Source organism: Amia ocellicauda, chromosome 20 (assembly GCF_036373705.1).
Source record: "Amia ocellicauda isolate fAmiCal2 chromosome 20, fAmiCal2.hap1, whole genome shotgun sequence".
Lineage (NCBI taxonomy): Eukaryota > Metazoa > Chordata > Actinopteri > Amiiformes > Amiidae > Amia > Amia ocellicauda.
In genome coordinates this window covers 13,741,869-13,756,257 of record NC_089869.1, presented here as the reverse complement: position 1 = coordinate 13,756,257, position 14,389 = coordinate 13,741,869, and the positions used below count along the sequence as shown (strand labels likewise).

Sequence of the window (14,389 nt, the reverse complement as noted above, 5' to 3'; positions counted from 1 at the left end):
GTCTAGGCTGTGGTCCACTGGGTTTAGAACGAGTGCTTGTAATAAAATAACCATTCCACAATGTCTTCAATATAAAAAAAAAAATTTATTACACAAAATGTACAATAGCATGGTTAGCTATACAACAGCTCAGTCTATGAACATCTGGAAATACAAAACTGCCCAGTAATCCGGTTTAAAACATCCCCCGCAGTCCGCCCCCTCTCGAGCCCATTCCTGCAGAGCTCCCATAGAATCCACTGCTGCGGCCTGAAAGCACCAAGGACACTGGGCATTAGATAGTCAAGCGTCCGTCTGACAAAGGTGCCTCTGAAATGGCCATTCAAAGCTGAATGACTCCCAGAATTCTTTAGTTCAAGCAAAACAGTCCAGATGTTTGGTTGACGGGTCTGATTTATCCCCCCCAAGCCATTGCAAGAGCAGCAGCTCGGAGATCACAACACTGTAGCAGACTAAAGTGCAAACAAAACCTGTCCATGCATTTACTAGTCTTCATATAGAGCCACTGTCATTTCTAGTTGAATGGAGTTGCTGCACAAACTCACCACCACCACCCTTTTCCAGCCTCTGGGATTCTTGTATCTGTTAGTCAATCAAGGAGCTCCCACACATATTGAACTGTCCCCTCCACAGGAGAGGTGGCAAACTGGACTGTCTTAAAAATGTTACACAGCAAACCCTAAGAAGATGCAAATCACATTGAAGCAGCTCAGTGTGAACAACAAGGATCTGTAGTGGAAATATGGCTCTTCATGCATGATCTGATCTACAGGCACCCTTGAATGCACTGACTGTCACCTCATATAAATGTGCTTACCATATCCACCCAGATTGTCAGGGTTAGCATATCCACTCTCATACCCTCCAGACATCCCCATCCTCCCTGATGAGCCATAGCCCCCATGGTTACCTGAGGGAAGAAAGGGGAGTCACTTGTCAGTGGGATCCAGGAACAAGAGTTTCTATTTTTGCACAAATCAAAATTGTTGGATGATAGCCTCTTAAAACCTGTTCCATGATTTAAAAAAAAAAAAAAAAAATACGAACCCATTTCAGATCCTCCACTGGCTGTAGAGTTCAAAAACAGCTCAATGTAGCGATGTTCTACAATTAAAATATAGATTTTAAATCTATAGCATTGAAGTTACATTACACATTTCCAAACTTTTTTCACTGAACAGTGAGGGGGAAACTTACGCATGTGATTTTTGTCCTTTGACATAGCTGACACTGCATCTTCATGTGATCCAAACTCCACATCCGCCTCACCTGTGGATTTGCCGTTGGGTGCCACATCAATATGAACTCTCACAGGGTTTAAAGGTGAGAAAAACTACAAAAAAAAAAAAAAATCAGGATGTGAAAGACATCACTCATGAACCAAGGCCTGGCATCTACACGAGACCCTTACACTGGCGATGTCGGCCTCTGTGGCGCGGAAGGGAAGCCCCCTCATGTGTACGAAGTGTCCACTGTGAAAGCCAGAGCTGGCGTCTACTGCTCCACTGTAGCCATGACCCCCCATACCTGCACACAAGCACATGTTGCTCTCAGGGTGAGAAGAGAGGGCTAATCAGCTTTTCATTGTAGTTTGGCCACTGGATTATCACCTGTGTATGTTTTAGTATACTGTTGAAATTAAGACTAAACATTACTTTGCACAAGGTTCACACTGGAAGATGCTATGTTCGTAGTTTGCCTTCTGCAAGATTATAAACACTTACATATGCCTGAAAACTTAAAAAGCAATTCTAGTAAGTTAACTCAAGTCACCCCCCACACTTACCTCTTCCTCTGTCACTTCTTATTCGGTCTTCAAACATGCCATTGCCAAAACAATAATTATTGAAGCCATTGTAGTTGTCAAATCCACCATAGCCTAAGAAAGACATCTCATGTTAGCTCATTCACCCTTACACAAGCCTCACTGTTCGACTGCAAGGCTGCTGACATCAGAGCGCTTGCACCACACACATTTTTAATCACCTGTCACTGCCTTTTAGGAAAGTGAGTTCAGTCAGGCAAAAAGTATACTGAGACAGTATTTCAGCTGAAAAACACAATTGTCTTTGGAAATCACCCAAGTGTCTAATAGATCTGTGCTGTTGCTTAGCATTTCTTATGTCTGTGCCAGGCTGAAAGACTTGATGGCAAAATACTGCACAATGTGCTTTTCCCAAAGGAAACATAGAACATTGATGTGCTTTAAGTGAGAAGCATAATATTTGCTCAATCTGTGTAATGGATAAGGGAAACATTTAATAAAATGTTTCATCACAAAAAAAAAAAAAAAAAAAAAAATCAAATCACCTCTTAACCTAAGCTCATTCACTTTGAAACAGACAGCATGTAAATGAAGTGAATTTCACAATATGATTAGTGTAACTTACCGCCACTGTACCCCCCTCCTCCACTGCGCATCTGGTCCAAAACACCGCTGCCCCCTCTGCCTGGCCCAGGACCAAAAAAACCCCCGCGACCCATAATGGGCCGGTCGTAGGGGCCCGGCCGCTGTCCCATCATCCTCCGAGGCAGTTCATAGTATGCCCGGATCTCATTTCGGCTGCTCTTGAAGATCTCGATATACCTGTACGAGTTCACACGCAGGGGATTGAAAGGCAAAACATACACAAACACCATTCAAAGACTTCATCAAAACTATGAACAGCATTGTAGTGGGAAAACATGGAGATTTTTTAAAATTATCACGCCCATTTAATATGGAAAAGCTGAGGACCTGTCTACCTACAGAATAGGACACCTTACTCTGACAGACAATTTAAATAGCTCAGTTTATAAAATGGCCACATTTAAATAAGCGACATGGATGACAGGAGGCATGACCACACCCTTCTATTAAGCAGAGCTGTTTGTGACATATGTAACTTTTCCCTCAATCATGGGTTTCTACAGGAATGAATGGCACTGGTCGTGCATGTTTAACAAACGAGCGTTACCACGACATATGCTGTGGGGAGACGAGATGCCTTTTCAAAGACATTTCTCCTCAAAAAAAAAAAAAAAAATTGCCCTCCCTCTGTGGAAAGGAAAATGTCTGGTACAATAAACGGCAAGAAGTCATTCCTTCCAATAATTAAAAAATAAAATCTGCCCATTTTTGGTAATGTGAATGCCTTTATTTATTTGACTATGTCTGATCATATCATCTTTGACTTCAATTGAAAGATGCATGACCCCCCACCCCACATTAATTATAGCATTAATTCCCAGCCCAGTCTTTCCATCCCCACCTGTGCCCTATTCTTTCCTTGTGTTTCCCCAGTGCCTTTTCTGCTATCTCCTTTGAAGCAAACTGCACGAAGGCTTCCCCTGTGCTCCGCCCCTGGTAGTCCATCGGCAATGTTATCCCATTTGGCACGATTTTCAACCCTTTAACCCAAGGACAAATAACCCCCACAAGGGGAAACATGTTAAAAGCCGTGACATTCCCATCTACAGCAAAAACTTCAAGCAGAAAATGATATTTCCTCTAAACCACCCACTACTTGTTTTTTATATATATTTCCCCCTTTTTTTTTTATGTTAACTGGGATTTTCAACGGTTAAATAAAGAAATTAAAAGGAAAAGAAATCAATTTCGGCTTGTTAATTAAACACATTTTATTCAATGAATAGACACAGAAAGCAGCAGCTTTGCTACAGAAGATGTTGTGACTTTTACAGCAGTCTATACATTTGCTGGTAATGGATACATGTGATTTTGTTTTCGGTTTCCATTCAGCAAAATTGGATTTCTCCTTCAATAATTATCATTACTAAACCTGCTTGAGTTTTTTTTCTTTATCTGAACAGTTAAGGCTCAAATCTCAAAAGTACTTACATTGTCAAGTGAGACACTTATTTGGGGAAACCTTAACAGTTACTGCATGAAGATGTTTTGCTGGAAAAGCAGTTTGTTTATAGAAGAGAAGGTGTTTCATTAACACCTATTGTGGCTTACCACAATATTTCACTACTATTTTACAGAGAATAATAAACCTTTGGACCCATTTCAACACAGACACTCAAAACTGTTAAATAATCAAAGAACAGTTAGTTTAGGACTGATTTGACAGTGGCAAGTAAGGAGTCATGCATTTTATGAAACACGTATTAGGGACCGTCAGGCATTTCACGTCAAACTTAAAGTTACCTCAAATCAAAGAATTGCAGGCTAATCAAATACTACAAAAGCCATTCATCACTTGACATGATACACAGGCTGTGTTCAGAAAGAAGTCTACTCCTCAATAAAGTGTTCAGGAAGCAACATCAGGCAGTTTTGACAATGCCCTAAAAGTGACAACATGTTCTACACAGCACTACCACAGCCTACGCTGGAAACATAACGTTTGCTCTTGGGTGAGATTACCTTCAAACATTGTCCACATACAAAGTCTTATATATCGGTTCAAGCATCATAACAGCAGATTTCATGTCAATGCTTAGCAATCTAGACACCTACTTGCCCTTTTATTTTCAGAAAACAGACAGATCCTACTCATTCATTCAAGTCCTGATGACTTCAAAGGCAGACATTTTATTCACCACTATTGTGAGGCACAGAAAACTGAAAATAAAATTGAATTTTGCCTTCAATCAAAATTCAAGGAATCTGCCACTGGGCTAGTTTAAATCTCAGGTATGCAGAAGTTACAGAACGTCAGGTACCTGAGAAGAACTGAACAATCTCCTCCTTGCTGCAGCCGAAGGGCAGTCCTCGCAGCCGCACCATACACCCACTACAGCTGTCATAGTCACTGGGGCCACAGCGCTTCAGGACCCAGTCCATCTCACTCCGGTTCGACTTAAACACTGGAGGAGAAACCAAGGAAAGGGTACTGTACGCCACGTGAACCTTCAACTCTGACCAACTAAAATACAGAGTCTCAAAAGTGTACACCCAACTGCATTTGCATTGCTTAACCATTACTGAAGCATATCTTCAGAGGAACACTTACTATTATTATGATTTACATCTTAGCAGATGCCCTTGTCCAGGGAGACTTACAAAACACAAGAGCACTACAAAGGGCAAGAATACAGTGCAATTCAAGCCATAATACATTTTACACAAGTGTAGACGAGATATACAGTAAACAATACGAGGTCTCACATCCTAGATTGAAAAAGCTAGTTAGTTTTTATATTGCATGCTGGATTGTACTTCAAAGCCTAGAAATGAAAAAAACTCATTCAGTCTAATAAAGTAGTAAGTTTGAAGAAAGAAAAGAAAATCTTACATGTATTTTATTAAAAAAGTAATTCATTTAATTGATGAAAGTTAAAAGACCGTTGCAAAATCCCCAACACACAAAGCAGTGTTATTCACCAGTGGGAAGAAGAGAGAAATTGTCTGATCATAAAAACAATCTCAAATATTCTGCAAAAACAAGAATGGCCTTTAACCGTCTATACACAACATGTACCTCTGAGCAACAGTCACGGCTTACCCTCGATGTATCTATGGCCCATGTATTTCCGATCCTTTGCGACTGCGTTTTTGAAGTCCTCTGCGGTTTTCAGCTCGACGAAGGCTTCTCCGCTGGGCCTGCCCTCTTTGGAGTATGTGAAGCACACGCCATTCACCCCGCCGACTATGTTACAATCTGCAATGACAATACAATAAATTAGCCTAAAACATATAAGCACTGTATGTATTTGAATAGTACTAAAAACAGCGACTTGTACGGTACGGACGCTGTTGAGCACCGCACTCACCTGAGAAGAAGCCGGCCACCTCCTCCTGTGTGCAGGACCAGGGAAGGCCGCGGATTCGCACCACAAACCCCTCCGCATTCAGAGACATCTCCCTGCTTCCTCAAAAGCGACTGCTGCAAAAGTGGATAAGGCCTTTAGGACTCAGTGGAGGATCTTACCATTACAAATATGAGCATCTATATAAAATAGCACAACTTAACCCACAAGACAACCTCAGGATGTTTCTTCCTGGCAAATAGGATGTCACCCCATATATTAAGAAATATACAAGGCTTTGACCTGTCAAAACGTAAATCTCCTTTGGGGTTTCAAACTATACTTTTATTCATGTCAAATATGTTGTTTAAAATCACACTGGAGCTAAAGTAAATCCAGACGTCCAGAAACGCGGCGCAGGGCGGGGGTCGGCGTCATCACCCCGGGCACTGTCACCTGAACGACCTTTAAAGCTCGCCTGTGGTCGCAATAGCGGCGGGCACATAAATGACGACATGGTCCGTCTGACAGCACAGCCTTTCAATGCCACGACACAGACGTGGGCATGCATAAGGAAACGTGTGCGCTGCCCCTGTACTGTCTGCCAGCTGCACTGAACGTGTGAAGGTATAGTTCAAATCCCCACCATGCACTTCCAGTAAGTCGGTAGCTAACGAAAACAAGCATGAACAGCAAACTATCTGCATACTCTAATCATGTAAAGTATTATTGGGGCGCAACGCATATTCGTTCCATTACACTGCAGGTCAATTCGTGTGTATTTTTCATTTCTTGCGGGGGTTTATTTGTGTTGTATTTCCAGTGCATGCACAGTATATCAAGCCATCTTCTGAAACATTAGGCCTGAGGTGAAACTAAACAGCATCTCTGCCGCTTACAATCGACAAGCCTCAAGGTGCATGTTGACCCACACCTAAAAACCTTTACAGAAATGACATGTAAATTCCATGTCCCTTTCATACAGCTTTACGAAGATAAAAGATGCGTTTCTCACCGTCTCTCGGCACCGGAACAGCCCGGGTACAGCGATGTCTGTCCAAAACACATTCTCGCGAGAATCTGCAGCGTCGCCCGAAGAGCGAGTTGGTCCTGCCGGGACGCCGTACAGTGGACATGTTGAGTGTGGGCGCAGGATGTGGTACACTCACTGGAAACAACATTTATGTATTTGGGACATTTCATACCATGTATGTATTTTGATGATACAGTTATCACTTTATATCACTACAATGCTTCGTTGGCATAAGGCATGCAAGTTACTGATCTTGTCCAGCATCTCCCTTCTTATCTCCAGAGTTCACCTGTCACCTGCACATTGCTAGTGGCACTTCAATTAAAAGGCCACATTTGAACAACGGATACATTAAAAGACACCAACTGCCATAAATGAATGCAAAGTTTTGCATTTGCCTAATTGTGGCATTTCATAAAGATACATTTGAGCTAGACATTGTAATTTTTCAGATGTAGACTATATTGCCATACTATTGACAGTTCTTGTGCAGCAGTTACCTCTAGTCCACAGACGGTTAATGTATAATATGGGGCGTTAACACAGTGTATAAACTGTCCAATCGCGATCATGAGAAAGCTCAGAGATATCAACTGTCCTCCAGCCCGGCCACAGTTGCGCAGCGGCGGCTTCAATGGAGCTCCCCGTGTTCACAGTGGACTCGTTCTCCAGCGGCCCGTTCAGCGGCAACCCGGCGGCCGTGTGTCTGCTGCACAGTGTAGGTGTTCAACTCATTTCACTCAAACTTCAATCACAAGTCTATTTATCTTGTACATACATGTATATAATGTGATGCGTTTCTGTTGTCAAAACAAATCAGGAATTACAGGACGATCTTTATCAGAAAATTGCAGCCGAAATGAACCTGTCCGAGACTGCTTTCATCCGGAAGTTGAATCCTACAGATGACTTTCACTCAGGTACCACAGTCCCGTGCATACTGTGCGTTATCTAGACCAAGAAAAAAGTCAACGTGTCGTGCACATCGGTTAATGCTTAACAAAGGTTGCATTCCTAGAACTACAAACTGATTATTATTGCTATTAGTGCATTTGAGGCGATTGGGACATGCAGACGGTTGTGGTCTCTTGCAGGGGCTCGTTTTGGGCTGCGCTGGTTCACACCCGCCACTGAGGTGCCCCTGTGCGGACATGCGACGCTGGCCTCGGCCGCGGTGCTGTTCACTGTGACAAGTAAGGGCTCTTCTTACCAAGCGCAACACCACCACACAGCTGTGTGTAAAGGGGACTAAAGTAACTATACTCTGACAAGTGCAGAGAGGAGTGGTATTTACACAGGCTGGCATTTTTACATTGCTCAATTCGGGCGTCACAACAGGACACTTGCATTCACACAGAAACTCCTGCATGAGGGGGGAGGCCCTCATCCCGCCCCGCACATTCCCGCACACTGGCAAATTTGAGAAGTTGTGGGACAGACCAAAGTTCAAAACGATCGTGTCAGCAGGTATTGTCTTTTGAAAATAGACGATAGCACTGATAATTTAACTATTTGTTTCTCCTGAAAGAGTACTACCCCCCCATCTACCAGCATGCATGTGGCCCACTCGTATTCTGCGTTATCCGCCACCGTGCAAAGTCTTGTTGTGCAATATAATGCAAACGTAAAAAAGTCAAACGTAAGCTGTGCAACTGAAAAATGGCATATCATGGAGAAACCGCCAATCTCCGGGATGATTTAATCAATGTAAATTTAACTTAAGCATAATGTATTAGGGTTATATGGGTTTATATTGCAACGCGTACTAACTGGAGATGATCCAGTGGTTAGTAGGCAGCTCTGTACTAAGTTCATTGCAATTGACCCATTATTATTATTATTATTATTATTATATAATGTTGACAAACGTATAGTTAACCCAAGTATTAAGGTTAAGTTTTATTACGTTTACTACTTTCAATATAGTTGGGTCTTTGTTTTTAATTTAACGACGGGGTATATTCATCAAGGGGTTTACACCGATTCATTATTTCTGTATTGAATAAAATCCATATCAAACTTAACATGCATACATCACCATAATACTTTATTAACAGTAAAGTCAAATCAATAGCCGACCTATATATAAACCTATACAATACATTAAAACACGAAGTCAGATTAGCTGCAGAAAAAAAACAATTCTATACTTACTAGCTAATGTGATGTCGACAAACTATGCATATATCTAATTAAAATTAAATGTTTTTGAAAGGATTGTGTGCGTATTGGGCATTGGGGTGGAAAGGCTGGGAAGCCCTGGTCCACAGCTGCAATGCTAATCATAGCACCGACACACTGGTTACTCCAAACCCTTACAACACCGTCTGTGAACAAACGCAAACGCGGGCCAACAATCCGCAAGATCCAGCAGAAATCACAGTAACGCTTGTATTGAGCTGGGAAAGCTACCTTCAAAGTTTATCAAACAAACTGGATGGCAAAATAACAACCAAAAGAGCCCACTTACCGAGAGACATGTTGTTCCCCATGTAGCCGAAAAACCCGCTTAAACAAGACGCACATCAGCCACCTCCGCCCGCACTCTACGCGGCGCTGAAGCCGACACAAGGGCTGCTTTCGCAGCGAGTTAGCGCTGGTCTTGTCGCCCAGTGTGCTGCAGGTAGAGCAGGCCCGGACCAGTGCTAACCCAGCCCTGTGAAACCAGCCACAAGGCTGTCCGCCGCGCTCAGTGTGAGTCGCACCTGCGGCCCGGCCCGGCCCGGCCCGGCCCGCCTCCACCCTGGGGCCCGCCTCCGAGCCCCGAGCAGCGCCGCCCCGAGTCTCGGCTCTGACACCATGCAGGCTGTAGTCTAATGTTTTTATTACAGTAACATTTCATCACCTGCCATTGCTGACAGAAGCTCTTATCTCTCACCGGCCCTCCGCTGCCCCAGTGATAAAAGGCGCCGGTTTTTACAATTCATCGCTCAGATATTAGACCCCACCTATGAAAACCCCATTTGAAACCCAGGTTTCGGGGAACCGCCCGAAAAACGGCGATTCCCCAAAACCTGCCGGCGTGGTAGAGAACGGCCGCCAGCGAAACTCACCCCGTCAGAGGCCGCATCTCGCCCAGGACTGGACGTGGGCTCTGCTGGAGAGGCTCAGGGGCCACAGGGACCAGGGACTGCAGGGCGAGTCCGCGCTGGGAAGCGACGCTTAGCCCGCTGAGCCACCACGCCAGCGGGGCCACGGCGCGTCTCTGCCCGAGTCCAGCTCGTCCTCATCAGCAGCCGCTGCCGCCAGGAGACGAGCTGGACTCGGGCAGAGACGCGCAGTTTCCCCGCTGGCGTGGTGGCTCAGCGGGCTAAGCGTCGCCTCCACAGCAGCCGGTGTGAGAGATAGGAGCTCCAGTCAGGAAAGAGAAAATGTATCTATGGCACACGCATACATAGCTAAATTGCATTTGTTTTTTTTAACTATTATCAGGACTATACATATAATACGACGCTGATGTGAAATATTTTAAAGAACATAACCAATGTGTTGCGCAGGCGGAGGTTCGGACCCGGCGCCGCCAACCCCGCTGAGCCGAGCCTGCGGCCTGGGACTCATGGTGTATTGGCATATATACGAAGTCGTCTATAGGCTACATACAGCCCACTTCAAATTATTCATATACAATGCATTGCAATTCCAGCTGGGTAATAATTCATGTAGAGCTTCTCAGACATTTCATAGTATTTAATCAAACCTTTCAACCGACAATTTGTACACTGCTTATTTATTTTAGCTTATTTATATTTGCTGCAATCAGTGACCACCATATCCGAGTCCGAGTCGAGACAAACTCACTTTTTTAAGCCAATATGTGAATAGTATAATGGACAATAATTACTACTTCTACTATTAATACTACTAAGAAACACCACCACATATTCCACATACAGCTCTGGAAAAAATGAAGAGACCATTTAACATTGATTTCTGAACTTGAAGTGGTCTCTTCATTTTTTCCAGAGCTGTACATGGAAATACCCTTCCTTATGGGTTCAGAAAGTTGTTAATCATTTTCTAGATAATTCATATTTAGACCTTAATTAATGTGTACCAAACAACAGGTCTATGATTAGTACATGGAATAGTTGTTATTAAACCAGTGCAGATGTTAAAGCACCCCGAATAAGAATATATGAAGTGAGAAGATGGTAAGGAGCCTTATATTCCAAATTGACAGGGACTCTTAAGCAACACTTTCTGGTTTTAGTTTTATGCACCTACATTGTGTATGTTTTGTATATGGACAACTTGCAAAAGCAAACAGTTCTTAATACTGTCAAATGACTCCAAAATTGAAATTAAGTACTGACCTATGTTTGCATTAATAGTAGTTTTTCACAAGGAAATAAGGTGTAATACAAGATTTCAGTTATTGAATACAGAACTCTGCCCTGCAGCATCAAAGCTAAATAGAACAGTGTAACATTATTATTATTATTATTATTATTATTATTATTATTATTATAGTGCCTGGCCTCTGTGCAGCCCTGGACCACACGCCAGTAGTAATTGAATGCACATTCAATTCATGAGTGCAGGCAGTGGAGTGACGTCACAGTTGCTTCTGGGGGGCTGCAATGATAAAATATAGGCCACTTGCCCAAAGTCTGAAGCAGAGGTGATTCTAGGGCATGTGGGGGCCCCAGACAGAGGTGATTCACAGCTCGGGGCCCCAGGCAATTGCCTAGGATGCCTACCCCCTTGCGACGCCCCTGTTCTGAAGGTATTTCCGGTGAGGACTGGCGGGAATTTTCTCTCTCCCTTTGTCATTAAAAGAAAAAACGTCCTGCCAGGGTAAAGTATTTGTACCCCAATGGGCAAGTGCGAGCAGAGTGCAACAATAAAAACGTAACATTATTTTGTATTGTGTATGTGTTTTTTATTTTATACTGACGGTATATTATCGCCCCCGTTTTTTTTTTTTAACTAGGCATACGCATACCGCCCCACTTTAACCGCTGAGTTAGCATATATTTTTTGTATTTTGCTGCAAATCCTACCCAACAAAATATATATACGACCAAACAGTTGTACTCATAAAAGCACATACGAACCAGTACAAATGGCATAACGTGTACTGTGGGACACTAGTGGTAATGATTTACGAAAGATAAATATTTTATTAATATGTGAGGAATAAGTGATGATTTGTACAATCCTCAAACAAATCTAATTTTTTCCAGAAAATTCAAACCAAACACTCACTTTTGAGACCTTAAGTGGAGCGCTCCGAGCACGCCTAGACGGGGATTACATTGTGATGGACCTGCCCATTAATGAGCCCATAGCCCAGGTTGGTTCTACAAACACTTCCAAACATTCCTTAGGCCTATGTACATAATGCAAAGATTTTACAAATCCAAAATTTATAAATAATACACAATCACTTATGCTCCATAAACACCTACATCTTCTTATGATATTTGTATAGTACACTATTATAGTTTACCTATAAACAGTTGTACCCTGTATTGAGCACAACACTTTCCTTTTGAAGTATTATTAGTTTCCTATGCAGACAAGACTTTAGTTTAACGTGTAATCAAAACATAATTACTATTCTAGGAGACATTCCTTAAAAATGTTCTTTGATTTTTTTTAACAGGACCCAAAGGAAGTGAAAGAACTGATAAAAGTAAGGTTTCTTGATAATAGTTTAAGCAAAATATACATTTAAATGTTTGTAGATTAAAAAAAAAATATGTTAGTGATGGAAAGTAGCGGACAATGCACTTAATCAAGAAAGTGTAGCCTCGTTTAAGAACCTATGATGGGAAGGGGAGTATTTGACCAGAACAGAGTGTGTGTTTGTTTTGCTGCAAAATCCTCTTGTGTAGTACCCATTTAACTTAATTTTAAACACAAGGGTGAATCAAACACGCTTACTAGCAGTATATGAAGGTACACATCCAAACAAGGAGTTGTGAGCCAACAAGTATTGCCCTTTAAAATGTACTTATACCAAATATAACTACAAATATAAAGTAACTGAAAATAATATAAATGAATATACATTTCTTTAACAAGGACAGTCTGCAGATCACCAGCCATGGTTACCACGGAGCTGAAGATCCATACAGCACTAAAAGTGAACTGTGTAGAAATGCACAGTGCCTCCATGCCTAAATTCTCTGTAACTGCGTTGGTGTGTTAAAGGCAGCAGTGGGCGAGTTGACGGTCCAGGATGTGCTTTACTGCGGGTCACTAAAGAAGATCATTGTACGGCTTAGTGACACCTATGAAAGGTAAGAGGTGATGCTTCAGCAACATTTAGCAGCCTGATATAACTGAATATTGTTTTATAAAAGCATATTGACAGAGTTTAAAGATTCTCTTGTAATACCTACTGAATCCCCAGTGTCAAACTACCTATTCCTCTTGTGAATCTGAATAACTGTCGAGACAGATTTTTCTATATCCGTCAAACTAGTAACTTGCTAAGGTATTAAAGCATATAAAGTTGTCTGAAATAGGATGATTCCTTCCTCATTTTACTAGCTCAGTTATAGAGCCATCATGATTCTGATGTGAAACCTGGATATGATTTGACCTCAGTCTAGTCGCTCTTTGTAAACAGGAGCATAAATGGTAAAGGGGGTCTTGTGTTTCAGGCATGTGCTCGAGTCCCTGAAGGTGGACCCCCAGTCTCTGATGCGGTGTGAGACCACTGGGAAAGTGAAATCCCTGGTCGTTACCCTGAAAGGAAACCCCGCAGGTCAGCCTGCGTACGACTTCTACTCAAGAAATTTTGCTCCTTGGTATGGGGTTCCTGAAGACCCAGTGACAGGTGAATTATCTGCAATTTATATCTAATGCCTTTTTTGATGACTATTTCATGTGATGTACAATTCATAAACACAGTGGCTCCAGCAAGTACCTGATTACCTTCTTTACAAACGTTTCTTGAAGCAGCTGATAACAGGGGCTAAAGGCAACTTCAGTTGATTAAAACAGATCTACTGTTTATGGTCTAATGACCTGAATGCAGATTTTAGTTTGTATTTCAAACCAAAAAGACAATACACTGTCTTCTCTCCTAAAGGCTCATCACACACTGTCCTCGGCAGCTACTGGGCAGAGAAACTTGGCAAACTGAAGATGCTAGGTAAGAATATGGAGATCTCTCTAGAAATAGACAGCTACAGTTTTCTTGTTGCAATTGTTGATTATTGCTCGGTGTCTACAAGTAACTAGGTCTGAATCAGGGTTATCCAATCCTGGACCTTGCAATGTCCACTATATCTTAGATCTGCATTCTCAGCTACCAAAAACCCAAAATTCACATTGAATGTGGAGCTAAAGGCTTTCATGGTTAGAGCTGGGCCTTCCTCGGCACCACCCTTAAATGGTACGAGAAACCGTCTGCTCTCTGATTGCAGCTTTCCAATGTTCTCCACGCGGAGGGGAGCTGAAAGTGTCATTGAGGGAGGACGGGAGAGTGGATGTGGCCGGTCGAGCAGTCATCGTTCTCCAGGGGAACCTCAGACTTTGAAGCCTGTGTAGGCCAGTATATCCAGGAGTCCTGCGCAAATTAAAATGCCTTTCAGATGTATATGCAGTGCTCTTCCGTGTAGCTACACTAAGCTCCGGTCTCAGTATGGGCAAAATGTTGTGGGAAAAACCATCATGATTTTCCTTGGAAACTCAACCACTTCT

The 14,389-nt window shown here is 42.5% G+C and overlaps 2 protein-coding genes across 6 annotated transcripts; one reads left to right on the top strand and one right to left on the bottom strand.

The window, feature by feature from the left end:
* Nucleotides 1-65: 65 nt before the first annotated feature.
* Nucleotides 66-9,405, bottom strand: hnrnph3 (heterogeneous nuclear ribonucleoprotein H3 (2H9)). Of its 4 annotated transcripts, none has more exons than XR_010805105.1 (13): nucleotides 9,201-9,405; nucleotides 6,713-6,865; nucleotides 5,722-5,834; nucleotides 5,454-5,609; nucleotides 4,672-4,815; nucleotides 3,252-3,390; nucleotides 2,391-2,587; nucleotides 1,787-1,879; nucleotides 1,412-1,527; nucleotides 1,198-1,333; nucleotides 1,048-1,104; nucleotides 546-910; nucleotides 66-249 (listed from the first exon to the last, which is right to left on the bottom strand). XR_010805105.1 is itself a non-coding variant. In XM_066693390.1 (13 exons), exons 3-13 carry the CDS (start codon nucleotides 5,807-5,809, stop codon nucleotides 666-668), a joined length of 1,233 nt encoding a protein of 410 aa, XP_066549487.1. In that variant the 5' UTR covers nucleotides 5,810-5,834; nucleotides 6,713-6,865; nucleotides 9,201-9,405; the 3' UTR covers nucleotides 66-665. The 4 variants fall into 4 exon arrangements, 3 of the variants coding, with proteins under 3 accessions (XP_066549487.1, XP_066549485.1, XP_066549486.1); XM_066693390.1 differs by having other exon boundaries at nucleotides 66-679; nucleotides 818-910; XM_066693388.1 differs by having other exon boundaries at nucleotides 818-910; nucleotides 9,201-9,404.
* On the top strand, nucleotides 7,297-14,285 carry LOC136715965 (phenazine biosynthesis-like domain-containing protein). 2 transcript variants are annotated; one of them, XM_066693391.1, is made up of 9 exons: nucleotides 7,297-7,448; nucleotides 7,551-7,650; nucleotides 7,825-7,923; nucleotides 11,917-12,026; nucleotides 12,339-12,368; nucleotides 12,890-12,978; nucleotides 13,345-13,520; nucleotides 13,776-13,838; nucleotides 14,113-14,285. In XM_066693391.1, exons 1-9 carry the CDS (start codon nucleotides 7,365-7,367, stop codon nucleotides 14,223-14,225), a joined length of 864 nt encoding a protein of 287 aa, XP_066549488.1. In that variant the 5' UTR covers nucleotides 7,297-7,364; the 3' UTR covers nucleotides 14,226-14,285. The 2 variants fall into 2 exon arrangements, with proteins under 2 accessions (XP_066549488.1, XP_066549489.1); XM_066693392.1 differs by lacking the exon at nucleotides 7,825-7,923.
* The last annotated feature ends 104 nt before the right edge of the window (nucleotides 14,286-14,389 follow it).